This window comes from Mustela nigripes, chromosome 17 (genome assembly GCF_022355385.1).
Source record: "Mustela nigripes isolate SB6536 chromosome 17, MUSNIG.SB6536, whole genome shotgun sequence".
In the NCBI taxonomy this organism is placed as follows: Eukaryota; Metazoa; Chordata; class Mammalia; order Carnivora; family Mustelidae; genus Mustela; species Mustela nigripes.
This window is the reverse complement of record NC_081573.1, coordinates 12,946,631-12,971,657: the sequence shown is the minus strand read 5'-3', so window position 1 is coordinate 12,971,657 and position 25,027 is coordinate 12,946,631. Positions and strand designations below refer to the sequence as shown.

The 25,027-nt window shown below is 53.7% G+C and overlaps 2 protein-coding genes and 1 long non-coding RNA gene across 7 annotated transcripts in view; 1 reads left to right on the top strand and 2 right to left on the bottom strand.

The window, feature by feature from the left end:
- Positions 1–2,063, bottom strand: part of RPS5 (ribosomal protein S5) — a 5,758-nt gene extending 3,695 nt beyond the window's left edge. Inside the window, exons 1-2 of the mRNA XM_059381990.1 lie at positions 1,954–2,063; positions 888–996 (exon numbers count right to left, since the gene is read on the bottom strand). Coding sequence (XP_059237973.1) covers positions 888–995 — 108 coding nt within the window. The 5' untranslated portion in view covers position 996; positions 1,954–2,063. The remainder of the gene's footprint in view (positions 1–887; positions 997–1,953) is intronic.
- Positions 2,064–11,780: 9,717 nt separating this feature from the next.
- Positions 11,781–19,826, bottom strand: LOC132005160 (uncharacterized). Of its 3 annotated transcripts, none has more exons than XR_009400743.1 (5): positions 19,644–19,817; positions 19,388–19,501; positions 16,121–16,183; positions 15,029–15,148; positions 11,781–12,669 (listed from the first exon to the last, which is right to left on the bottom strand). It is a non-coding gene; the product is annotated as an uncharacterized LOC132005160 (long non-coding RNA). The 3 variants fall into 3 exon arrangements; XR_009400741.1 differs by having other exon boundaries at positions 12,584–12,669; positions 13,411–15,148; positions 19,644–19,826; XR_009400742.1 differs by lacking the exon at positions 11,781–12,669 and adding an exon at positions 13,264–13,349 and having other exon boundaries at positions 19,644–19,818.
- Positions 19,827–20,620: 794 nt separating this feature from the next.
- Positions 20,621–25,027, top strand: A1BG (alpha-1-B glycoprotein). 3 transcript variants are annotated; one of them, XM_059381953.1, is made up of 8 exons: positions 20,622–20,727; positions 20,813–20,848; positions 20,941–21,219; positions 22,023–22,115; positions 22,453–22,746; positions 23,439–23,732; positions 24,222–24,509; positions 24,852–25,027. In XM_059381953.1, the coding sequence occupies exons 1-8, from the start codon at positions 20,694–20,696 to the stop codon at positions 24,866–24,868; spliced, it is 1,335 nt and encodes a 444-aa protein (XP_059237936.1). In that variant the 5' UTR covers positions 20,622–20,693; the 3' UTR covers positions 24,869–25,027. The 3 variants fall into 3 exon arrangements, with proteins under 3 accessions (XP_059237937.1, XP_059237936.1, XP_059237934.1); XM_059381951.1 differs by having other exon boundaries at positions 20,623–20,727; positions 21,843–22,115; XM_059381954.1 differs by lacking the exon at positions 24,222–24,509 and having other exon boundaries at positions 20,621–20,727; positions 21,843–22,115.

Here is a 25,027-nt window from a genome sequence, read left to right as displayed (position 1 = left end):
AAAAAAAAAAAAAAAAAAAAGCAAGTATTTACTTTGGCTCAGTGGGTTAAAGCCTCTGTCTTCGGCTCAGGTCATGATCTCAAGGTCCTGGGATTGACCTCCGCATCAGGCTCTCTTCAGGCTCTCTGCATAGCAAGGAGCCCACTTCTCCCTCTCTCTCTGCCTGCCTCTCTGCCTACTTGTGTCTCCCTCTGTCAAATAAATAAATAAAAATCTTAAAAAAAAAAGAAAAGAAAAGTAAGTATTTACTTGTCAGAGCGAGCATACACAGGGAGAACGGTGGGCAGAGGAAAAAGCAGGCTTTCCCCTGAGCAAGGAATCAGAGGAGGCTCCACCCCAGGACCCTGAGATCATGACCTGAGCCAAGGCAGACACAACAATGAAGCCATGCAGGCACTCCTCAAATCAATCTTTTTTTTTTTTTTAAGATTTTATTTATTTATTTGACAGAGAGAGAGATCACAAGTAGGCAGAGAGGCAGGCAGAGAGAGAGAGAGGAGGAAGCAGGCTCTCTGCTCACCAGGGATGCAGGACTAGATCCTAGGACCCTGAGATCATGACCTGAGCCACGAAGGCAGCAGCTTAACCCACTGAGCCACCCAGGCGCCCCTCAATAAATAAATCTTAACAAAAACAACAAAAAAAGAAAAACAGAACCAAAACATGGACACAAACCCCCCGTGGGAACCATCGTGTGTAGCAACCGGGTTAACAAAATACGAAGGAAAAACAGACACTGTGGATGTGGTGATCCAGGAAGCCCCCCCTTTACCTGTCACATCTTCAAGTCTACAGCAAAGAGTTTCAAGTCACCCCTTCTGGAAGATTCCACGTGTGCCCCCAACCCCCTAGCTGGAGAGAGCGCAACCACCACAAGCCCCTCTCACCTGCAAGGAGATGTCATTGATCTGAACGTCATCGGTGCTCCACTTCCCAAAGAGCTTGATGTCAGGGGTCTCCGCCACCGCAGGTGCAGCCGTCTCCCACTCCGTCATCCTAGGAACACAAACTGTCAAAGCCCAGACACACCCACCACTGCGAGGCTGGCCCACACGGGGCCACCTAGGAATTTATGTGGAACCCAGGAAGACAGTGACGTCTGGGCCCACCTTTCTGGGTCCTAGAAAAACACTTAGCTGTAATGTGAGCAAGAAGCATCTCTCGGGGCGCCTGGGTGGCTCAGTGGTTTGGGCTGCTGCCTTCAGCTCGGGTCAGGATCTCAGGGTCCTGGGATCGAGCCCCGCATCGGGCTCCCTGCTCCGCAGTTAGCCTGCTCCCCCCCCCCCCCGCCCTCTGCCTACTTGTGATCTCTGTCTGTCAAAAAAAAAAAAAAAATCTTAAAAAAAAAAAAAAAAAAGAAGCATCTCTCTCACCAAGGACCCCGGGAACCAGGCGCTGGCAGGCCCCGGCCAACAACGGATGCGGGGACCGTGTCTGCAAGGGAGATACCCGGTACCCCGACACCGCATCCGCTGGAATTCGAATCCCAGCCAGGTCATTAACGAGCTCTGCCACGGGGGAGAGTTAGGCTGCTTCCGCTCTGCTTTTCTGGAGTCAAATGGAAACCCGGGTCTGCCACCGAGGGCCACCACACGAATTCCGCACATAAAGCAAATGCCACAGCGCGTGTCCGACACCAAAGACATACAAGGAGCTACTAGAGGAAAAACCGTGCACTGGCCGCGGATTGGACCGTGTGCTAAGAACGGAAACCTCCTATCTCAACTCACGACTGCACGGCCCCCGAACTCCGCTCCCGGGCAAAGGTACAGAGATAGCGGGACACCGAGAAATTGTAACTTTCCTATGCCTCCACGTTCCTCAGCACGTTTTCCGGAGAAAAACGGGAAGCTCCCCCGGAAGAAGCCCCGAGCCTCAGGGATCGCTCATCGCGTCCCGGAAAATCCTGAATCGTTCCTCGTACCCCCCACCCCGACACCGCGGCGGCCTCACCTGAGGGCGCAGCCGGGGCGTCACAACCGATCACCGCGAACCACGCGCCGCCCTGGCACAGACAGGAAGAGACCGCGAATCTCGGGCCCAAGCTTTTAAAGGGGGTGAAAACTTCCGGGTCAGCGGGGACAAGGCGTATGCAAAAAAGTCACGTAATACCCAAGGACCAATCCGGAACAAAAATGTGAAGGCGCCCGGTGGCAAACGAAAGACATAAATACCCTGCGCACGCGCGCTTGGAAAAAGTGACCCCATGAGCCAGCCTGGCGGATGTTCTGATAGCCAGTACTTGCCGGGTCTAAGCGGCCCTTGCACAAGTGCAGAGATCTCTCTGAGGCCAAGGCCGCCATGTCTAATGAGGACAGAAGTCAGGCTCGCGCTCTTCGCGCTCCTGGGCGGCTTACTTGACGGTGCACCTAACGCGGGTTTCGAGTGCGGTAGCGGGTTCGTTCTTCGTCCAGGTCATGGCCGCCTCACAGACAAGCGCAGCTGCAGGCTCGGAGAGGAGGAGTGGGCCTGGAGGTCACGACTGCCCTCCACTGGCCCTGGCCCCCACGTGCATGCGCTAGCCCCTCTCGCGGGTCGGCCTACCGCACACTCGCACGCTCGGGTTGCTAAGCCTCTTAGAAGGCGGGACCCTGGGGCGCCTGGGTGGCTCAGTGGGTTAAGCCGCTGCCTTCGGCTCAGGTCATGATCTCAGGGTCCTGGGATCGAGTCCCGCATCGGGCTCCCTGCTGAGCAGGGAGCCTGCTTCCTTCTCTCTCTCTCTCTCTGCCTGCCTCTCAGTGTACTTGTGGTTTCTCTCTGTCAGATAAATAAATAAAATCTTTAAAAAAAAAAAAAAAAAAAAGAAGGCAGGACCCTTTCCGGCTTGAGCTTTCTTCATCCCATGCCAGGGTACCCCTGTCGTCTCTCTATGACTACTGCAACATCCTGCTGCGGGCGGATGTTGGGAAGGAGCCTGGATATGGGGCCAGGGACTGTGCCCAGCAGGTGGACTGGAGGCGGGGGCAGCCTCCAGTCTATTTGATGCACCTGGGTCCTTTGTTGATGCTGACGTCACTGGACTGGTGCAGGGGGTCAGCTCTGGTGGCCGTGCCGCTGCCACGCTGTGGCCTCACCCATTGACCCGGTGGCTCTCCTGAAGAGCTTGTGCCCACAACTTCACACACCCCGATTGTTTGGCGACTCCTAAACCTACTCCCTGGAGTTGAGCTGGGACGTGGATAAGTCTTGGTGGGCTCCCCAGAGGCAGCGACAGTGCGGTTGCTCACCCACGCTGGCTGGCAGGATAATGCGGCAGCCTCTAGTGGAGTATCTCTCCAGGACTGCATGGGGCTCCTTACCTCCTGGTGCCTATCTCTCCCTCCAAGGGGATGCTCCCCCAAGCCAGACCCCAAGGGGCCCAGCCACTTGACTTAAGTGGTCCTCTGTAGATCCCCAGTGACCCCATTTGCCCACTCTCTGAGCATGTTCATAGCAGGTCCTCAGCATCCACCTTAGGTGTGTACTGCTTGAGTGATTTTAAGGACTAGCCCCTGTCCCTACCCCATTTCAGGAGTGTTTCAGACCAGAGACTCTGTGCCCCCTTGGACTGTTTCTTTGTTTGGTTTTTAGTTGGGTTTTGAATTTTTTTGGTTTTTGTTTTGATTTGGTACAAAATGGTCGTTTTTATTAAACACGGGGACAGGAACCTTGGGTAGAAAGAGCTGCTGCTCCCCGCTTTGGACTCAGAAGGATATACCCTGAAGCTGGCCTGAGCATGGGGTTAGATCCTGGGCTGCCATTGGGGGCACAGGAACTGCATCTAGACACCAAGGCCCCCAGCCCCTACAACCTGTGGCCCTTATCCCTGAACTCTGCCCTGTTAGGTGCAAACAGCAGCCTTGGACCTACCACTGGGGTCTGTGGGGGGATGGGGAGGGGATAAATGGGCTCTTCCCTGGTCCGGCAGACCTTCTCTGACCCTTGGGGGCCCTCCCTTGTCCTGGGGGAGGTCCTTGGGAAGGTGCTTGGGTGGGGCGGAGCAGGAAAGCTGAGAGAGGCAGAGGTAACAGTGCCCCCACACTCAGCAGGATCCAAGGGGAAGCTCCTAACCCTGCCTCTTTCTCCTCAAAAGCTGAGAGGGCCCCACCACCTTGAACCTCAGTTTCCCCCTTCAGCATAGACATAAGAACAGAATCAGGGGTGCTGGCTGATTCAGTTGGTAGAGCATGTGGCTTTAGATTTATAGGGTCACGAGTTTGAGCCCTGAGTCGAGCATGGAACCTACTAAACAAAACAAAACTGGGGGGGTTGGAGAATGAGACAAGGCCAGTTTGGATCCTGTGCCCTGGGCTACTGAGTGGGCTACTGGCCTACTGTCATTTGATAATAGACATCTTTTTTATTTCTTTTAGAGAAAAAGCATGAGCAAGTGGGGGCAGGGGCAGAGGGAGAGAAAGACTCCTCAAGCCAACTCCCCACTAAGGGGTAAGCCTGATACACGACTTGATCCCAGGACCCTGAGATCATGACCTGAGCCAAAATCAAAATCGCCCACTTAACCGACTGAGCCACCCAGGTGCCCCAAATAGACTCCTTTATAGACCCTGAAACAGTGACTTGCTGTGCACTGGAGAGCAAGAGGCAGTTCCTGCCATAAAACCCCATAATGTGAAAAGGGTTGGGGAGGGGGAGAGTGTCACCTTGCATAGCGAAGATTCACATATCTAGACTTTAAGACAGTGGTAGGTGCTTGGGCCAGTCCACTTGGCCAGATGCTGGGTCAGCAAACCTAAGCCCCCTCCCTAGTTTTAGTCTGCACAGTTGTAAATTAGAGCCACATATTCAGGATGACTCTGGAATTGTGGGTGGGGTTGGGGCAACAGGGCTGGGATGGCGATACTAGATCAGATCCAGACCTGTCTCCTTATTTGGGGCACTTGGGAGTAAGGATAGGGGAGATGAGTTTCTGGGTTGGATTTGAGAACCTTGGAACAGTCTTTTTTTTCTTTGAAGATTTATTTATTTGGGGCTCCTGGGTGGCTCAGTGGGTTAAGCCTCTGCCTTCAGCTCAGGTCATGATCTCAGCGTCCTGGGGTCGAGCCCCGCATTAGGCTCTCTGCTCGGTGGGGAGCCTGCCTCTCTGCCTACTTGTCATCTCTCTGTCAAATAAATAAATAAAATCCTTTAAAAAATTTATTTATTTGACAGAGAGAGGTCACAATCCTCTTCTAGCAGGCTGCAATCCTTCCAGAGACTCCAGGGGAGAATCTAGGTTCTCCGTTCCCAGGTCCTAAAGGTTGCTCATATTTACTGTCTTGTGACTACAGCACGCTGACCTCTGCTTCTATCATCACATCTCCTTCCCGACTCTCTCAGCAACCCTCTTGTAAGGACTACTGTGATTATATTGGATCCCTGAAAAATCTAGGATAATGTCCCTATCTCATGATTTTTAATCACATCTGCAAAGTCTCTTTTGCCATATGAGGTAACATATTCACCAGGAGTGGGGATTAGAACGTGGACATCTTTGGGGGTCCATTATTCTATCTACCACACACATGCGTGGGACTCTAAACCCAGGTCAGCAACAGTTCCCATCATGAGCCTGACACAGCCATCCAACAGTTAGCATTGGGTGTGGCTTGTCACGTGGGCAGTCTGGAGTACGTACAGGGCAGCTGATAATGAGGATAGGTCAGAGAGAGGCAGAAATCAGCAGGAGGCCCGTGGTCTGACAGGAGAGAGCAGACAGTCTAACGGAGCCTAGAGAGAAAGAGGTGACCCCTCTTTCTGGCTGCCTTCAGTTTCTGACGAAATGCCGCCTTCTTCTTCTTTTTTAAAAGATTTTATTTATTTATTTGACAGAGACCACAAGGAGGCAAAGAGCCAGGCAGAGAGAGAGGAGGAAGCAGGCTCCCCGCTGAGCAGAGAGCCCGATGCTGGGCTGGATCCCAATACTCAGGGATCATGACCTGATCCGAAGGCAGAGGCTTTAACCCACTGAGCCACCCAGGCGCCCCCGAAATGCCTTCTTTATGTCTCCCACCTTTTAACAGCTTTCTGGACTAGCAAATCTGTTCAAGCCATCTAAGACCCCCCTCATCTGCTGGGGTTTGCTTCCTTTGCACCCTTTTCCCCTCCTGGGAATTGCCAGCCTCTCCATTTCTTTTTGGCGCTCCCAGATCTTGCTGTTAGGATTCTGAATTGAAGGCCAGCCCCAGAATGGAGGCTCCGGCCCAGGGTGTTGCACAGTGAAGACGCCCCGAGGCTGATTCCCAGTCCCCAGTGCCTTGGGACTTCAGGAGAAACCTGTCGTGAAGCCAAGCTCCCGGCGGAGCACCGTGTTGGGATACTGCCCTCGGCAGAGGGACTTGCGTGAAGAGGTGGCAGGTGGCGCGACAGTTTTCTGGGGCACAGGCTCCCAGGGCTCTGGCTTCGGCATGAGGCCAGTCCAGAGACCTGACAAGCCGAGAGAGTTGGATTCCTGGTGTGGAACCCCACTTTCTCTCCAGTGCCCTGGGGACCCGGGTTCTCACTCCTGAAGCACCCCCGTAGGTGACCAGCGTGTGCGGGGAGGACTCTTCTAGTGCTGCCTCCAGCATCAGCCCCACTCTTCCTTTCTACGGAGACGGAAGGCGGAGCATTTCTGTGACAGGTGGAAGCGCCCGAGTCAGTCCAGGCTGCTGTCTCCTCGCCGACGACGCAAAAGCCCTACCTCGCTGACTGGGCTGAGAGGGCCGCGGTTGCCATGACAACCGGAGTCCAGGGGTCGGACCGCGGGAGCGCGCCGGGACTACGTTTCCCGGCAGGCTCCGCGAGGGCTCCGGCTCTCTCCCGCAGGGGCTCTAATCCCTCAGTGCCGCGGTGGCCTGAAGGCGGAGGGTGTCAGGCTCTGCGCCGCCTGCGGGGAGGGGACCAGGGGACCCGTGCGGGCCGCCCTCGAGCGAGTAAGTGGCATTCGGCGCGTACCCGCGACTCCAGCCCGCTAGGCCTGGACCTCCGGGCACTCAGCGCGCCTCCACCCACCCTCCCCGGCCTCCTGCCCCCTCCTTCGGCGGGCGGGCTCTGGGCGGAGGCCTGCCTCGCGCGTTTCCGGTCCGCTTGCCCAGGGGTCCGGCTGGCCACCGCAGGTCGGGCCTTCAGTTCCGGACGGGTCTGTCGGCTCCACTTTCGGCTGCCGCGCGCGCCGGCCGGAGCGTGGACACTGAGCCCCATGTGCGGAGGCAGCAGGCCCGGGCCCCACCGTCGCGGGTCCCAGAATCAAGCTCCGAGCCTCCTGCTGAGGACACTGGCCTCCCGGAGCCCCCGGCCCGCCCGTCGGCCTCGGCTTGCGTGCAGGCGCCGGCTCCTCGTCAGGCCCGGTCCCGCCGCTCCGGTCGCTGGGAGGCCGGAGAGCCGCTCCTCCCCCGCTGTCACGCCGCCTCGCGTGCGTCTCTTGTCCCCGCACTAACCCTGCTTTCCTCCTCGTGCGTTCTGGCCCGCGCCCTGGAACGGCCCCGTCCCTGACCCCAGGCGGCCCAAGGGTGGGCGCATCACGGCAGGACAGGTGCAGCGCGGAGGCGTACCCGCCCTCGGAGTGCGTCCGCGCACCGCCCGGTGAAGCAGGCAGACGGCCCTCGGCCTCAGTGGGGTGTGTCCCGACGCGGAGGACGGTCGCCCTGCCAGCCTTTCCCCACGTGCTGTCGTCGTGCGGTTCTGCCGGGCTGGCCCGGGCTACGTCCCTTGCTCAGCCTCCTGCTTACCCGGCGGTGGCCGCTGTGTGTCCTGTCCCGTCCACGGGCAGCCCGGAGAGCGTTAGAGAGGCTGGGGGAGCGCTCAGGCTGCGGGGCAAGCTTACCCGGGGCAGATGGGGAGGCACTGACAGAACAGTTGGGACAGCCGCTGTGCAGCGGGGAGACCCGCTTCTGGGAGCCCTTGCTGAGCTCAGCCTCCGGTCCCAGGTCCATGACTGAAGGCCCTCCGGGTACAGGTAGGATAGTTTGGAGGTGCAGGCCGGGAGGCGGGGAGCCTCGGCCGTGGGCGGCAGCTTCCACTTGCTATGTCCGACGTCGGGAGGCAGGTTTCTGTCGTGGTAGATGGGCCGAGGAAGCCACCTATGGGAGCGGGTGTCTGGGGACAGTCGGGAGATGCCCTGTGAACATGGCTAATGGGTGACCCTTGGTCCCCACGTTCTGTGAGTTCAGGGTTTCTTCCTGCTAGGTGGGAGCTGCTGCTTTTTCCTGGGACCACCCAGTCTTACCTGACCCTCAGCACAGAGCAGACATCGGACTGGATGTCACCAGAGATCAGGAGGGCCCCCACACCTAAACCCACTCATCCTATGAGGGGTGCTGGACCAGTCTCTATTGATTTTCTGTGGCTGTTATAACAGATTACAACCATCTGGGTGGCTTGAAACAGTAGAAAGATATTCTCAGTTCTGGAGGCCAGGAAGTCTGAAGTAAGACATCATCAGGGCTCCAGGCCCTGAAAGCTCTGAGGCAGAGACCATCCCATGCAATTGTCGTGGCACCGATGGTTTCAGAGGTCACTTGGGCTGTGGCTGCATCACTCGAGTGTTGGCTTCCACCTCTTTTCTCGCACTCTTTCTTTCTCTTACAAGGATTCTTGTTACTGCATTTAGGCCCCACCCAGGGAATGCGTGATGATCTCACTGCAATATCCTTTCCCAACTAAGGTCAGTCACCTTCACAGGTTCTGGGGGTTAGGGTGTATAGGTAGCTTTTGGGATGGGGCACCATTCAGTCCACTACACCTTCCTTTGGTGGAACCTACCCAGTCCTGGGTGACATCACACTGCAGGCCACCCATCCTCTGCCCTGTCCACTGATTCCATGGTGATTGGCTGTCCTGGGTTGGTTAGGCTGTCCCAGATGTGTTCTCCCATTCTGGTGGGTCCTTGGCCTCTGGATTCCTGAGGTTCCAAGAGCTCATTCTGAGTTCCACAAAGTCCTGTTCTGGCTGCCAGGTTCTTGTGCAAACCAGGATATGAGGCCAGCAACCATGACCCTGCAGGGACAGCATTTACTGGAAGCCCTGGGGCAGAGGTCTTGCTGTCCCTCACATCTGGGGCATTGCAACTTGGTATCATGCCAGATCCTGGCTGTGGGGCTTCCAGAAAGTACGATTATAGAAGTCCTGGTTCCTCCTCGGAAACAGAAATCTGGGTACCTGCCTTCCTGCTGCTCAACACTCACTGTGAGGGCCCCCTCTTCTCTGTGAGCAGCCAGAGTTCACCCTGGAGTTACAGTTGTATGAGGAGGAAAGAAAGGATCGTCCCCATATTAGTGCTTATAGCTTCTCCAATAGCTCTGTGCCTGGCCACTGCAAGGAGTCAGCCTGGCTTTGGGGAGACAGACCAAGGAACCCTGCAGAACCTGCATGCCTAGAGGCAGAGGCTGGGGGTGGGGATGCAAGGGAGGCTTGTGAGAGGCAAAAGGTGATTTCTGTGGGTGGTGGTGGAGAGCCAGTGGCTAGCTTGGTATGGAGGACGGCTCCATGGTCAGAATGGGGTGCGAGCTCCTTCGCCAACTCTCAGCCTTTGTTCCCATCTGTAAATCAGTGATGACAGTGCCCTGGGCCTCAAGACACCATGAAGCATTTCCCTGGGCCCCAGCTTGATGCCCATTGGTACAGCAGGTGTGTCTAGCTTCCTACCAAGAGTTTTCTCCTTGAGATGAGTGGATTAAGAGACACTTGGTTGAAGAGAAGTCTGGGTCCAGGGGAGAATGCTGTTAACACAGAGGTTAAGCCGCTGATGTGGAAACTCTGCTTGGTGTACAATCCACTTGGGCATGTGGGGGAAGTTCATATTTTATTTTTACCTAGCAGTTTTGAAGACCTTGTTTTTCTCATTATGAAAGTATTGTTAAACACACACACACACATCCCTCCGTCCCATGCATCCCTGTCCCTATGGCCGGCCGGGGCTCAGATGATGTCCAGGGTGTGGCCAGGCAGGCTCACCTCTGGGGCTCTGCCGCACACCGGAGGCAGGAATGCTTTGTGCTGCAGGTGCTTTCCTTTGTTGTTTTTTGAGATACAGTTCCTGTAACATAAATGAACCATTTTGAAGTGTACAGTTGAGGTTGGTTATTAACATATTTTAGTTTTTACTATATTTACAGTGTTGTGCAACCATTGTCTAATTCCAAAACATTTCCAGCACCTCAAAATGAAATTGCATACTCATGAAACCATTATTCTCCATTCCCATTTTTCCTTTTCTCAGCCCCTGGCAATCACCAGTCTACCCTTTGTGTCTGTGGATTTGCCTCTTCTGGGTTTTCACATAAATGTAATTATACATTGTAGTCTTCTTGTGTCTGGCTTCTTTCACTGAGCATGATGTTTTCTGAGGCCCATCCGTGTATTAGTATTTCATCCCATTTTGTTGCTGAGTAATATGGCATGTGGAAACGCCACATTTCGTTCATCCATTCATCAGTTTTTGGACATTTGGGTTATTTCTACCTTTTGGCTGTTATGAAAAATGCTATAATGAACATCCATGTGCAAGTTTTTGCTTGACAGCCTGTTTTCATTTCTCCTGGAGAGATACTTAGGAGTGGAACTGCCATGTCATGTGGTGACACCGTTTCACCTTTTGGGGAACTGCCAGGCCATTTTTCACAGAAGCTGTTTGCATCACTTTCCACTCCCACTAGCTGCGTGGGAATGCGTTGTGCAATTGCTTTTTGCCAGGTCTTCCTGCCCAAATGTCCTCATTCAGACAAAGTCTGAGTGTGGAGCCTTAGCTGGAAGAGGCTGGTCAGTCTACCCACAGTGGGTCCAACGTACAAAGTACAACGGTTTTGCCAATGCCAGTGTACAAGGGACACCTTCTGAAACTTGGACCCCCAGCTTGTCTGTTGTATTTGCACAGCAAGCTGCATATTCCAGAGAAAGCTCGTCCCTTGACCTTCCCTAGCTGGGTCCAATGAGGACTCTGCAACAGTCACGGTCCTTCAACCCTGGGCACAGTGTCCGTTGCAGGTTAGATTCCTGCCCACCTACTGTTAGGGTAGTCAGCACAGGTGGGCACGTGGAGCCCACAGCTGCTTGCTCCCTAGTTAGCCCATGTCATTCCCCACGCCTGTTTTTGGAGAGCTGCATAGTCCAGTCTCAGGGCAGACAGGCAGAAACATAGTATCGGGGTAGGATAGTAACCATTTCTTACCTGGGGAGAATATCCTGGGGCTCAGATCCACAAGTGTCTGGGAAAGAGACGTGCCCCTCACATCCTCCTGCTGCCTCCCTCTATAACGGCACCATGGACATTCTGGCACTGGGGTACAAAATGCCCATGTTCAGTGTCCCCCAGGTGTCCTCCTGCTTGCTTGAAGTCTCTTACTCTGGGGGCTCTGAGCGCCTCTGCTTGGGTTTCAAGCTCTAGGTGGCTAAATTGTCAGGTGGAGAAACAAAGGCACATAGTGGTAGTTGCCACAGTGGGGAAGATGTTGGATTCCCTAGCCCCCATTGGTGCCACCCATGGGAGAGAGAGCCAGCAAGGATTGATCTCCTTTTGGGTCTGAATGTGGCCCTGTAAAGTCTTAGTCCACCCAGACACTAAGTGGCTTTGAGGTGCAGCTGGAGAAAGGTGGCCTCACATACCTTGGGTTGAAGGCCAGACTCACACAGGCCTGAAAGTCACAGGAGGGTTGGTAGTACCACATGTGACTGGAGTGAGGACTGTCTGAGTAACGTCAGGTCACAGTGTGTGGTCCTGTCCATATTGCCACCTTCGTTTCTTCGGAGCATGCCTCCGACGGCTTACTTGCTGAGTATGTGACCAGACAAACGACCCTTAATGCGGGCCCTTCAGCGTCCCACTGTTAATGAAAGTTTTCTTTTTTTTAACATTTTATTTGTTTATTTGACAGAGAGAGATCACAAGTAGGCAGAGAGGGAGGCAGAGAGAGAGAGAAGGGGAAGCAGGCTCCCCACTGACCAGAGAGCCTGATGAGGGGCTCGATCCCAGGACCCCAGGATCATGACCCGAGCCAAAGGCAAAGGCTTTAACCCACTGAGCCACCCAGGTGCCCCTGAAAGATTATAAGAAAGAGAGAACAAGCAGGGGGAGAAGCAGGCTCCTTGCCAGGCAGGGAGCCCGACACAGGACTCAATCCCAGAGTCCTGGGATTGTGACCTGAGCCGAAGGCAGACATTTCACCAATTGAGCCACCCAGGTGCCCCTTGTCCTTTTCCTTTCTATATTCCAACCCTCCAGGTGGGCCTTCTCAGCCTGACCTCTCCCTGTACGTTTGCTGCACATCAGAATCACCCATCCCACTCTACATGTTTTCACTGTCTCCTGCCAAGCAAGCCCCCACCCAGATGGGACTGCTCTGAGCTGCTCGTGTGTCCTTTGTGACTGTGGACCAAACATTCAGTTTTGTTTCATCTAAGTGGCATCTCGATTCATACACTGTGTTTTCCCAGTAAAGCATACAAAGAGCTCAGAAAAAGCCACTGTGGTAGGCAGAACACCCCCCACCTTCCCCCAAAGTCCCTAGAACCTGTGACTGTTAATCACACAGCAAAAGGGACTAGGAGGTATGATAATGGATCCTGATGTGGGAGATTATCCTGGATTATTTATGGTGGGCCCAGTGTGATCAGTGTCTTTGTATAGAAGAGGCAGGAGGGGCAGTCTGATGTTTCATTGCTGGCTCTGAAGATGGAAGACGGGGACATGAGACAAGGAAAGTAGGTGGCATGTAGAAGCTGGAAAAGACAAGCAAACAGATCCAGGCTTTGAGCCTCCAGAAGGTCCAGACCTGTGAGCTAATAAATTCGCATTGCTTTAAGCCACTAAATTTGTGGTAATTTGTTACAGCAGCAATAGAAAATTAACAGCCACAGTGGAACTTGGAAATAGTAACAGGAGACATTGGGCCTTCTTGGTGTTGGTCGCTGCTGGAATGATCAGGGCCCCCAAGATCGGCTGTTCACTTTACATTTATCGTGCCTGTTTCTCAGGCTGCCAGACCTGAGAGAACCAACGTTGCTTGGTAGAAGTGGGGAGAGGCACAGCTGGTGTCCAGCCCTGCTGTCGGATGAGCCCTACCTCGCACCTCCCAGAAGAACTGGCTGATGGCAGGTGAAGGGGGTTGGGCCAGGTCAAGGCAGGGAGTCAGTAGGGTGTGCTGCCAGGAAGCTGGTGGTTGGGATTGGACTGTGATTCTGGGGAGTGGGCAGCTGAGTAATTGGGGTATGTCTTGCTAAAAGGAGGAGCTGCTGAGGTCCCAAGTCAAGGATGATGGTGCTCCAGCAACTGGTGAAGAGTAGGGATGGTGCTTTCTGGGGCCTCTCTGACATCCTAGACCGTGGCAGATGTCAGAGTCAGGGCAGGAGGTTCCAGTGTTCTCATGTCCTGATGTCATTTCTCTTCTTTCTTCCCTGGGCTACGAAAAGGTGGGAGCAACCCTATCAGTCCTGGGGTCATCATTCTTTGGCAGTTCTCACCTCTCCCCTTCCAGGAACTGCCAACCTCCATTTCTCCTCTGCTCTTTCAGATCCTACACAGGACACTGTTGGGGGCTGGCCCCAGGATGGAGGCTTGGGCCCAGAACTCCAGGCAGGAAGGCATCCCCAAGGCAGATCTCCAGGGAGCCTACAGGGGCCAGGAGAAGAGGCCCAAGATGGAGTGGAGGCCTCTGGCAAGAGGACCCAGCCAAGAGACACTCCTCTCAGGAGGGAGACCTACATGGAGGGACATCAGGTGGCAAGACGGCTCCCCAAGACAGGGACTCCTGGAGCTGGGGCCTTGGTGTGAGCCCCAGTCCAGGGACTCGCCAGAGTGCAGGAGTGGGATCCCTGGTAAAAGAACCATGTGGCCCCACCTCCTCTCAGAACCCCGACCTAATCATTCCCCAGGGACCACATGCTGGGGAGGGCCCCTGTTGGTGCCCAGTCAATACCAGGGCCTCCAGCTGTAACTGCTGCCTGGCACAGCATCACAGAACACCTCCGGAGGAGAAGCCCCTGGTGTGTGATCACTGTGGAGGCCAGCTGCTGTGCTGGTGCTGCCCCAGGACCCAGCTGTGCCAGGTCCACACAGAGGATGGGTCACAGGAACAGCGCACAGGCACCCAGGCCTTCCCAAAGACGCTGCAAGTGACCCTCTTTCAGCAGAAGCCCCTGAAGGAGCTGCCCCAGGCCTGCCGTTGCCACGAGGGCTTCACCCAGACGCCCTGCCAGCTGCGCAGGAAACGGTGTGGATGGCCACCCCTCCTTTGTGCCTGGTGTGGCGAGCACCTTGGCTCCGACAAGCAGCCGCAGATGGCCAAGGGCCCCTTAATGTGTCCTCAGTGTGGTCAGGTCTCGGGTCCCGGCTGCGGTGCTCCTGACCCCCCGGCGCTGTGGCTCTACATCTGCGACCAGTGCAGCATGGCCTTTCCACGCACCTCGAGCCTGCTGCAGCACGAGCGCATCCACACCGGCGAGCGACCCTATGAGTGCACCCAGTGTGGCAAGGCCTTCGTGAGCTGCTCCGGCCTCCACCGCCACCAGAAGATGCACTCGGCTGAGCACCACCGCCACAGCCGGGCCCTGGCCCAGAGGTCCTGCCTCTTAGGGTACCTGCCCTGTGGGGACTGTGCGAGGGGACCCAGGGGCCTCCACGGGTGCCCATTGCCGGGCAGAAGCCATACGAGTGCACAAAGTGCGCCAAGGCCTTTGCCCTGTTGTCGCACCTTGTGGAGCACCGGCTTGTGCACACGGGCAAGAAGCCCTACGCGTGCCCAGAGTGCAACAAGGCCTTCAACCAGCGCTTGAACCTGAGTCACAGTCGGCACACGCACAGCAGCGCCAGGCCCTCACCTGCCCCCTGTGCGACAAAGCCTTCAAGGGTCGCTCGGGCCTGCTGTAGCACCAGCATGCGCACACCGGTGAGCGGCCCTACGGCTGCCCCGAGTGTGGCAAGACCTTCCGTGGCTGCTCCGAGCTGCACCAGCACGGGCGCCTGCACTCAGGCGAGAAGCCCTACATCTGCTGAGACTGCGGCAAGGGGGCTATCTTAACATGTTCTGGATCCCTGGCACTCGACAGAGGAGGTTAAGACCCTGGCATGTGTTTAACTCACATAATGGCCTAATGGACCTGCTACATCATGCTCCTTAGGTCCAGTCAGCCAATGTCATCCGGGTAGTAGCAATGACACATGGGTGTGATGTCCTGTCAGAAGTCAGGCTGATCAGGATCTCTACAGAGATTACAAAAGATAAAAAGAAAGTTGAGTTGATAGCCTTGAGGCAAGCCATGAAAGTGTGCTGTTGTTCCTGCCACATGAAAATGAGGTGATTGTGGTGGTCCTTGCATACCAGGAGAGAAAAAGCACTAGCAAGAACAATATCCCTGAAGATGAGACTCTTTAAGTCCCCGAAGTCATCCTAAACCTCTTCCTACAGAAGCAGCCCCTCTGAGGGTTCAAACATCCTGATCACCACCTCATTGCTGCCACCGGTGATGGCTAGTGTGCACATCTCTGCGGGGCTCTGTCACTTGAGCTCTGTTAAGCTGGCCTTTGATCTCTGAAATCAGTCCTGATGGCAGCATCTCCCAAGGCCAAACTGGCCTGGAGCCCACTGGCACTTTTCAGGAATGCAGGTCCCCTCCCAACTAACCTGTTTCACAATGTCATTAAAACAAGGCCGTCCTCCTCTTTACTATGAATTTGTATGATCACACATAACAAATCTACGCCAACGTTCCTATGCCCCTATGCCCTTGGATTCTTTCTTCCATGGTGTACTGGGAAAGTTCTGGCGATTCGGCCTCATCCAATTTAGGGCACTGTGAGTCCAGGTCAACCTACCAAACAAAAATCTCCCTCAAGCTACCCAATCTAACACCTTAAACCCAGTCTTTGCAAGTTGGCCCATATGGGTAGTTACATTTGATCCAGCCCAGTGTTGTATCCCATCCTTCTTGGTCAGATAGTCTAAGATGCTCTCCCAGGTTTCCTGGATGCCTGGGGGGCACGTACACCAGATCTTCATCCTCCATAAAAGCCCCCAGGCCCCAAACAAAGACACTCCTCATGCTCTTTTCCTTTCTGAGTCTCCCAGACACTCTGTCTGCATCTGCTATCTCTTTATCCTCAGTAAATTCTGCTCTCACCTCTTGCCAGGTTGGGCTTAATTTTGAGCCTACATGAAGTCAAGGACCCTCTTACCTGGTCCTGGGGGACTCCCTCTGGGTCCCTGGACGTGGCCTGCTGGCATCACTTGGGGGGAACCTATTGTAACATAAATGGTGAGAAGATTAAAAGTGATATATGTTCTCTATTAAAGTCCAAATGATGAGCAGACATAGTACGTGTGCCTGCCTTAGATCTGGTTTTGCAGATTTATAACAAAGATCCAGGGATGGTAAAAGAATTCCAGTAAGTACAGTTTGAAGGAACAAATGCAACCTTGGAATAGACTTGAACAGACAGGAAGGAAAAATCCAAACAATCCTTGAAATAGATCTTGATAAAAGGGTAAGGAAATGTAGGATTATTTATGAGGAAAGATGGTGCACGTGTATTGAGCAAACATAGATGTAATGTACATGCTCTGTACAGATGGATGTTTTTGCGATTTGTCCCACATAGCCAGCCACCCGGACTGTGTATGTGCCAGGTATGCTTATGTGTCTGTACACAGGCAGGCTAAAGAATGTTGTTTGTGATGGGATGCCTGGGTGGCTCAGTGGGTTAAAGCCTCTGCCTTCGGCTCGGGTCATGATCCTAGGGTCCTGGGATCGAGCCCCTGCTTCCACCTCTCTCTCTCTGCCTGCCTCTCTGCCTACTTGTGATCTCTGTCAAATAAATAATAAAATCTTAAAAAAAAAAAAAAGTTGTTTGTGAGCCTTGTGCTGTGTGAATAACCCTGGGAGCCTGCTGGTTTGAAGTATATTATATTGCCTCCAGGTCAGAACTGGCCCTTCTGGTTTGGGGGCCAAGAGCTACAAATCTTGTCTCCTGCTTCCTTCTGCTCCAGGCTGGGCTGGCCCCCCAGATTGGAATCCGGGAGGGGAGGCAGACACCCAGGCTCCTTGAAAATACAGAAACATGATAACATGGAAATGCAGCTTGCTCCAAACTGCACGTAGGCAAACACATGTTTAATTTCAAACCCTCTTATCTGCCCTATAAATAGGGCCTTATGGGGACGGTCAGTTTGAGAAGTCTCACCTGAGGGGAGGACACTTTGCTCAGGCCTCTCGATCAGGATTCCAGCCTGGCTATCTCCACAGGCCTTCCTCAGCTAACTAGGTTGGATGTTGTAAGTACTCAATTTTAAGGATGCCATTTATTTATCTGAGAGAGCGAGTGAGCAGGAATGGGGGAGCAGCAGAGGGACAGGGATAAGAAGGCTCCCCGATCAGCAGGAAGCCGAAGATCCCAGGATACCAGGATCATGACCTAAGCCAAAGGCAGACTCTTAACTGACTGAGCCACCCAGGTGTCCCAAGCAATTCTTGATCTCAGGTTTCTGAGTTGAAGCCCCATGTTGGGTATACAGATTACTTAAAAGGAAAATCCTAAAAAAATTTGTGTCTCCTGTCTTTTCCTCTGGGTATTTTGTAGCCCTCTGAAAGGAGAGCAGGCAATGGGTTGGACATTGGTTCTGGTGCTTGTGCTTGGAGGAGGGGGTGCGAATTTAGGATTTCTAAGATGTCTGCCTATCTTCCTCCTCCTTTCCCTCATTATTCTGACCATCGGGAAGGGGGTCAGATGTCTTAATTTTTGTTCCTCTAGTTCCTTCCTATGATGCATTTTTATTATGGAGTAACATACAAGTTTGGACGTACGTAATTTTATCCCAGATCATGTGAACTTGAAAACACTAGGGTTGGGGCACCTGGTTGGCTCAGTGGGTTGAGCCTCTGCCTTGGGCTCAGGTCATGATCTCAGGGTCCTGGGATGGAGCCCCGTGTTGGGCTCTCTGCTCAGCGGGGAGCCTGCTTCTTCTTCTCTCTCTGCTTGCCTCTCTGCCTACTTCTGATCTCTCTGTCAAATAAGTAAATAAAATCTTAAAAAAAAAAAAAAAAGAAAACACTAGGGTTACTTTTTAACCTTTTGAGTTTTAGCATGCCCAGTTTGTACAAGGACTTGCCTTTAAAGCAATGAAATAGAGCTCCTCTACAAATTGGTTTTAGCTATACCATCCAGAGATAGAGGAAATACCTCCCATTTATAACACACACATAGATACATGTATACAAACAAGATGTGAATAAAACTTGGCCTTTGTTTCACTCTTATTTGTGCACAGGACCTTAAAGACCCAATTTCCAAATATCCCCCTTTTATAAAATCAAATCTTTTTTAAAAAGATTTTATTTATTTATTTGACAGATAGAGAGAGATTATAAGTAGGTAGAGAAGCAGGCAGAGGTGGGGGGGGAAGCAAGGTCCCCGCCGAGCTGAGAGCCCGATATGGGGCTCAATCCCAGGACCCTGAGATCATGTCCTGAGCCGAAGGGATAGGCCTAACACACTGAGCCATGCAGGTGCCCCTATTAAATCAAATCTAATTGTAAGATAGCATTATAATTTATGGGTCCATTTATTAGTTATTTTCCATTTCCAGTTAGAACATGGCCGGTCGTATGCAAAGATACCAAAAACTGTAGCAACAGACAAACCAAATGAAGCCCAGAGTACCTCTGGGATTGCTGGTTCTTCCCCACAATTTGGGGACTTCACTGACTCAACCAAATGGCTTCCTAGTTTCTGGTTACTTAGTCTTACAGTTGGCTTTCTTTAATTGCGCACATAAATAAACTAGTTCAGACATGTCAAAAGAACCCCACTCAGGTTATGCTTACCTGTCTCAATGAAGTCAGCACCTGCAAGTGTAGGCTCTGTGCATATGCACAGGTAGCCTGCCTGGGTTCCCCATGGGTGGTCTTTCGTTTTCTGGGTGTTGGTCTGGCTTTTGAAGCACAGTTCCCTACTCCTTTTAGTTTGGGTTTTATTTTTAGGATAAGGCTTGTCTAAGATCTAAGGATATTAAAAGTGGTGGATCGAGAGTGTGCCGCTTGTGGGTGTTACTTTTGAATGGCCGTGGTACACTCTCTGTGTATCCATTTCTCCTTGGAAGGTCTAGGACCATAGAGGGTTTTGGAGCAATGCATGACTAATCCTTATGTGGGCACCCCTGCATGAGCCAATCATCACTTACCTTATGAGATGGGAAATTCCTGTGTCCCTTCTCTTTGGAGCTGAGTTATTTAGTCTCTTATATTTCTAGTGAGAAAATTTACTTAAGCCTTATATATTAATAACATCCATTAGTATAATGCCAAATTAAAACAACCAACCAATCGACTTCCCCCCCCTCCCAGGTTATTCCCACCTAGAGGACATCACTGGTAACCCTGAACAGTTAAAATAAAAGTCATGACTGTCAACCCAAATTGAAGAAGTCCAGATATCAGGACATCTCACCAGAAACACCTGTGAGGTGCAAAGGAGCCAGAGGGGCACAGAGGGCCTGTGCTCGCACCAAACGCAGAGTTCTAGATGATCCCCACGTGTTCTCAGGCGAGTTGCTCTGACATCCTGTTGAGTATGCCAAGAAATGTTGATGCAAAATGAACAAACCCTTTAAAAATGTTTAAAGAGAAGTAAGAGTTTTATTTCAGCCCAAGTTAGGGCAGGTGCCCAGGATACAGTCTGCACAAAGAAGAGATGGCTCAAATACCTGGGTGGCTCCATCAGTTAAGTGTCTGCCTTCGGCCCAGGTCTGATCCCAGGGTCCTGCAATAATCCCAGGGGTACTCAGTGGGGAGTCTGCTCCTCCTTTTGTCTTCCCCCCACTGATGCATGCTCTCTCTCTTAAATAAATAAATAAAATAAAATCTTTTTAAAAAAATGAGTTAAAGGGCTCCTGGGTGGCTCAGTGGGTTAAGCCTCTGCCTTTGGCTCAGGTCATGATCTCAGGGTCCTGGGATTGAGCCCCGAATCGGGCTCTCTGCACAGCAGGGAGCCTGCTTCCTCCTCTCTCTCTGCCTGACTCTCTGCCTGCTTGTGATCTCTGCCTGTTGAATAAATAAAAATCTTAAAAAAAAAAAGAGTTACAAATCATGTTGAAGGACATTCCAGAGTTTCAGACTTTTTCTTGTGTTTTTAGTATGTGCAAGCCTGTACGACTTTCATCTTTTGGGACCCAGGGTGGTTTTTTGTTTTTCTTATCTTTAAGTTTGGAATGCTCCTTTTTGTTTTGTTTTTGTTGTTTTAATGAAGTAGATATACAATATGTGCTCTAGGCAGACATAGAGCCCGTGCTCTGAGGTTTTGTGCAGTCATTTTGATCTTAGTAAATGTTAAAGTATAGCTTCCCTGGGAGCCCTGGGGCAGGGCCCACAAACACTAGAAACTGAAAATTTCCTTGATCAATTAGTAATTACTACATTATTTTAATTTTTGTTTTAAAATTTAAAATTGTATTTCTCATTTTTAAGTCATTTTAATTGCTAATGTATTATTTGCTGTAGTTTGCTATTTTATTATACTATTTTAAAAATCATTTTTATTATTGATTGCTTAGTTTATAATTATACATAATTATTGATTATAGTTATTGATGAGGCTCCCAAAGACCTTGGAGTTTTGTCCTTTGTCCCCACGCCCTGCAGGCCCCCGCTTCTGGAAGGACAAATGATAGGAAAGAGGTCAATGACCCTTGCTGCCCTCCGCCTCGTGTGAGCTTTATCATCCCAGATAGTCCCTGGCTGGAGGGAGACTGGCCATCATGTCCACACTTGGGGCCTTCCTGATGCTCTGGGGTGAGGTTGCTGGGGCTGCGTTCCCTTGGGGCAGGAGGGAGGAGAAGGGACAGGAATGGGGGCCTCACAGGTGCCCTCTCTACAGGTCTCTCACTGGGCCCAGCGACTGAGGCGGCAGTAGGTGAGGCCGGGTCGGGTCTTGGGGGGAAGTGGGCACCTGCAGAGGTGAGCCCCTGTCCTGGAGCCCCACACTGACCACCACTGGCCACGCAGTATTTGATCCCACGCCAGACCTGTGGGCAGAGGCTGAATCGCTGCTGAAGCCCTGGGCTGGCTTGACGCTGGTGTGCCAGGCCCGCCTGAAGACCCTGGATTTTGAGCTGCTCAAAGATGGGGTAACCCAAGAACTTGTGCACCTCGACTTACCCGCCATGGAGCACCGGTTCCCACTAGGAGCAGTGACGAGTGACACCCGGGGCCTCTACCGCTGCCGTTCTGGCTTGGAGAGCGGATGGACCCAGTTGAGCAACCTCCTGGAGGTGACCGGAGCAGGTGTGCGGAGGCTTTAATGGAGGCGCGAGACAGTGGGGAAAGGGCTACGTGCGGGGCAGGCCTCCCTTCCTCCTTTCCTCCACTCCTCACTCTCCTGGTCCTACTTTTCTGACATGGGGGTGGGGGTGGGGAGGGGTGTCCCTGAGCAGCTAGGTGGCCTTTGGCAAGTCATCTGACATCTCTGATTCTGTTTCCTCATCTGTAAAATGAGGGTGATGTTTGCACTGATCCCGGAAGGTTGTGAGGAATAAATAACTGAATCCCCAGAAATCGCTTGGGAAAAGCCCAGCACATTTCCTCTTTCTCTCCTTTCATTTTCTTCCCACCTTCCTTCCTTCCTTCCCTCCCTCTCTCTCTTTCTCTTTCAGATTTATTTATTTTGGAGAGAGAGCATGTGCATGGTGGGGAGGAGCAGAGTGAGAGGGAGAGAGAATCCTTAAACAAACTCCCCACTGAGCACGGAGCCCCCCCCCCCCCCCAATGACCTGAGCCAGACCAGGAGTCCGAGGCCCAACTGACTGAGCCCCCAGGTGCCCCTCCCACCCGTTTCCATGAGTGTGGAGATCCCAGTCTGTTTGGGCCAAGTCATTCAGACCCTTCCACCCACCCTGCTCCACACGCAGAGTCCCTATCCCCACCTTTGCTCTCACCTGAGCCGGTGTCCTGGATCACACGGGGTCTGAAGACAAAACTGGTGTGCCGTGGGGGATTTCGTGGTGTGACCTTCCTGCTGAGGCGGGAAGGCGATGATCAGTTTTTGGAAGTGGCTGAGGCCCCGAAAGACATAGAGACCACCTTCACAGTCCTGCACCCAGGCAACTACAGCTGCAGCTACAGGACCCACGAAGCAGGCACACCCTCTGAGCCCAGTGCCACTGTGACAGTTGAGGAGCTGGGTGAGTGTGCAGACCACCCCAGAGGGTTCCTGGGGTGGGAGGTTCCTGGAGGACAGAGCTGCATTTACCTTGATTTCAACCCTGAATACCCTTGCCCAGGACTAGGTCTGGGAAACAGTGGTCACACAGTTGGGTGGATCACACCTGACCTGAACACTGACACTGTGGCGCCATGGGTGGCCTGGGGATGGGCCACAAAGAAAGGTGTTCCTGGGACTGCCACAGCAGGGCAGAGGTCTGGAGGTCTGGCTGAGCGAATATTTCTCAGGAACAGTCCCAAGGTGGGAGGGGATAGCTATTGGGGACTCGAGCCCCAGGGACGTTCCCTGCCTTGCAGAAGCACCATTGCCACCCACGCTGAGTTTCCAGGGACAGTCTGCAGCTGTCCTGCACAGGGGAGCCGGCGTGACCCTCCTCTGCGTGGCTCCCCTGAGCGGCGTGGAATTCCAGCTGCGGCAGGGCGAGAAGGAGCTGCTGGTACCCAGGGGCTCCACCAGCCCAGACCGCGTCTTCTTTCAAGTGAACCCGGTGGCTCTCGGGAATGGAGGTCTCTACACCTGCCGCTATAGGCTGCGTGGCGAGCAAATCTGGTCCCCGGACAGTGCGCCCGTGGAGCTGCTGTTGAGCGACGGTAAGCCTGGCAGCCACGAGGCCATGGGGCTGGCAGGGCCAGAGCCACTCCGCTGCAGGGGTGGGGAGCAGCAGCAAGGATGCAGGGAAGGGGTCCCCCAGAAGTGCAGGGCTCTAGCTGGGGCTCAATCCCAGCTTGTCTGCCTGACCTCAGTTTCCCCAACTGAGAATAGGACAATTAGCTCAGCAATCCCAAGGCTCCAACAAGAAAAACTGGGTCAACACACAAGTCTGGCACCGGCAGGTGCTGCCACCTGCCCGGGGTCTCCTCTTGTCTCCTGGGTGTGAGTGGGCGCCCAAGGCCTGTTTGTTGAAGGGAGCCAGTCTGGGGCTGCAGGACCTGCCAAGGACAGGGAGCCTCAACCCCAAGAGAGGATCCCGAATTGCGGGGAAGCATGCGTGCTCTTGCAACCGCATGTTGTGGGCTTGATGACAAGAGTCAACTCCTTCCCCACGTGTTTTTTTTTTTTTTTCTTAATGGACAAATTAATAAAGAATAGTGTAGGACTGTGTGAGGGATCCAGCGAGGCCTGGAGGGCTGTGCGGTTTTAAGCGGAGAAGGGCCAGCGGGCCTCGTGGGAGGGAGCAGAGCGGGCTGCGCGGACTCTTGCGGGCAGAAGGCGCGAGGCTGGATCGCCTGAGAGGCCCAAGCTTTCCCCTCCGCGCTCAGATCAGCCCGTGTCCTCCCCGCAGAGACGCTCCCAGCGCCGGAGCTCTCGGCCGAGCCCGCGATGCTGCACCCCGCGCCCGGCGCCCTCGTGCAGCTGCGGTGCCGGGCGCCCCGGGCTGGCCTGCGCTTCGCCCTGATGCGCGAGGATGCCAAGCGCCGAGTGTACCGTATTCTGAGCCCCGCGGGGACAGAGGCCACCTTCGAGCTGCGGGACGTCTCGGTGGTGGACTCTGCCAACTACAGCTGCGTCTACGTGGACACGGCTCCACCCTTCGAGGGCTCAGCGCCCAGTGCGCACCTGGAGCTGCGTGTAGCCGGTGAGCAGTGGGCGGGAACCAGGAGCAAATAAGGGTGCTTTAGAGAAGTGCACCGGGCCTTGGTTCCGCCCGCACAGCAGACCCTTCGGACCAACGGAACTTCGGCTGGGGTACACACCTCGCATCTGGCTTATTTCCTGTGCTCTCTGCCAGGAACACCATTTCCCTTGGCCATTTCTTCCTTTGGGGACACTGTCCTGAGGCCCTGACTGCCAAATGCTAGGGGTCCCAGGAAGACTCAGAGCAAGTCCGAGTCTAGGGAACTTGCAAGGTCTTGGGGAAAAGGGTGACTGGGAGGACAAGAGGAGGAGCTGCGTCTGTTCAGAACCAGTAAAAGGAGAGGTGTGTGAGGACAAAGGGTAGCATCCTGGAGGGATGGAGCTGCCAGCAGGCCTGGGTTTAGTGGGAGGAAGGAAGGCATTGAGGGGCTGGGGCAGCTGCTACTTGAGGGGACGACACTCACTGGGCTGACCCAGCTGTTCTGGCCAGGAACCCCTCTCAGACCACAGCTCCGGCCCCTGTGGAGTGGGGCAGTGGTTCCAGGCCGTGATGCCATCCTGCGCTGCGAGGGCCAGTTGCCTGAGGTCACCTTCGAGCTGCTTCGGGCAGGCGAAGAGGAGCCTATAGCCAGACTCTGGTCCAGCCACCCTTCAGCAGACCTTGTAGTGACCTATGTGGGGCCGAAGCACGCGGCCAACTACAGCTGCCGCTACCGGTGGTGGTCGCCCAAACCCTTTGTGTCTAAGCTCAGTGACCCAGTGGAGCTCCAGGTGGCAGGTGAACTTTTCCTCTGGTTCTGTGAGCTGGGTTCCTCCTTCCTGCCTTTGCCCAGATTGTGCCCTCTGCCAGGAGGGCCCTTTCCCTGCACCTCCTCCCAACACACTGGTTAGTGTGGCTAGTCTGCTGGGGTTACGAGGGAAACTGAAAGCAGGGAAAGGCCCTGGAGCAGAGAGTGGTTTGGTCAGCTAGAGCACCTGGAAGGAGGCCCACCTGTGGGAGGGGTCTTGGCTGGCAGCTGACCAAGCTAATTACTTCCTGAGGGGTCTCAGTGAGGTCTGCCCTGATTTCACCAGGGAGGACACCTGATGCCTCCCTCCTCTACCACTTCTGTTTTGTCAGATTGTCTAGAAAGTTGATCCAGCTGCAGACTCACGCTGCTAATGGTATCTTTGGCAAGTAGTTTCTCCAGTCTGGAATTGATGCCTCACACCGCAGCTAGAGGCTGGACTCACCTGGAAGTGGTGGACTGACCCTCATTCCTCCTGGAAATCAATAAAAATGTGGAGAGTTTAAAA

Bases quoted from the DNA above. Each gene is read 5' to 3' on its own strand.
- A1BG (XM_059381951.1), top strand. From the start codon at position 20,694: ATGTCCACACTTGGGGCCTTCCTGATGCTCTGGG. The intron at 20,728-20,812 runs GTGAGGTTGCTG...CCCTCTCTACAG, and splicing joins GGCCTTCCTGATGCTCTGGG to GTCTCTCACTGGGCCCAGCG. The intron at 22,116-22,452 runs GTGAGTGTGCAG...CCTGCCTTGCAG, and splicing joins TGTGACAGTTGAGGAGCTGG to AAGCACCATTGCCACCCACG.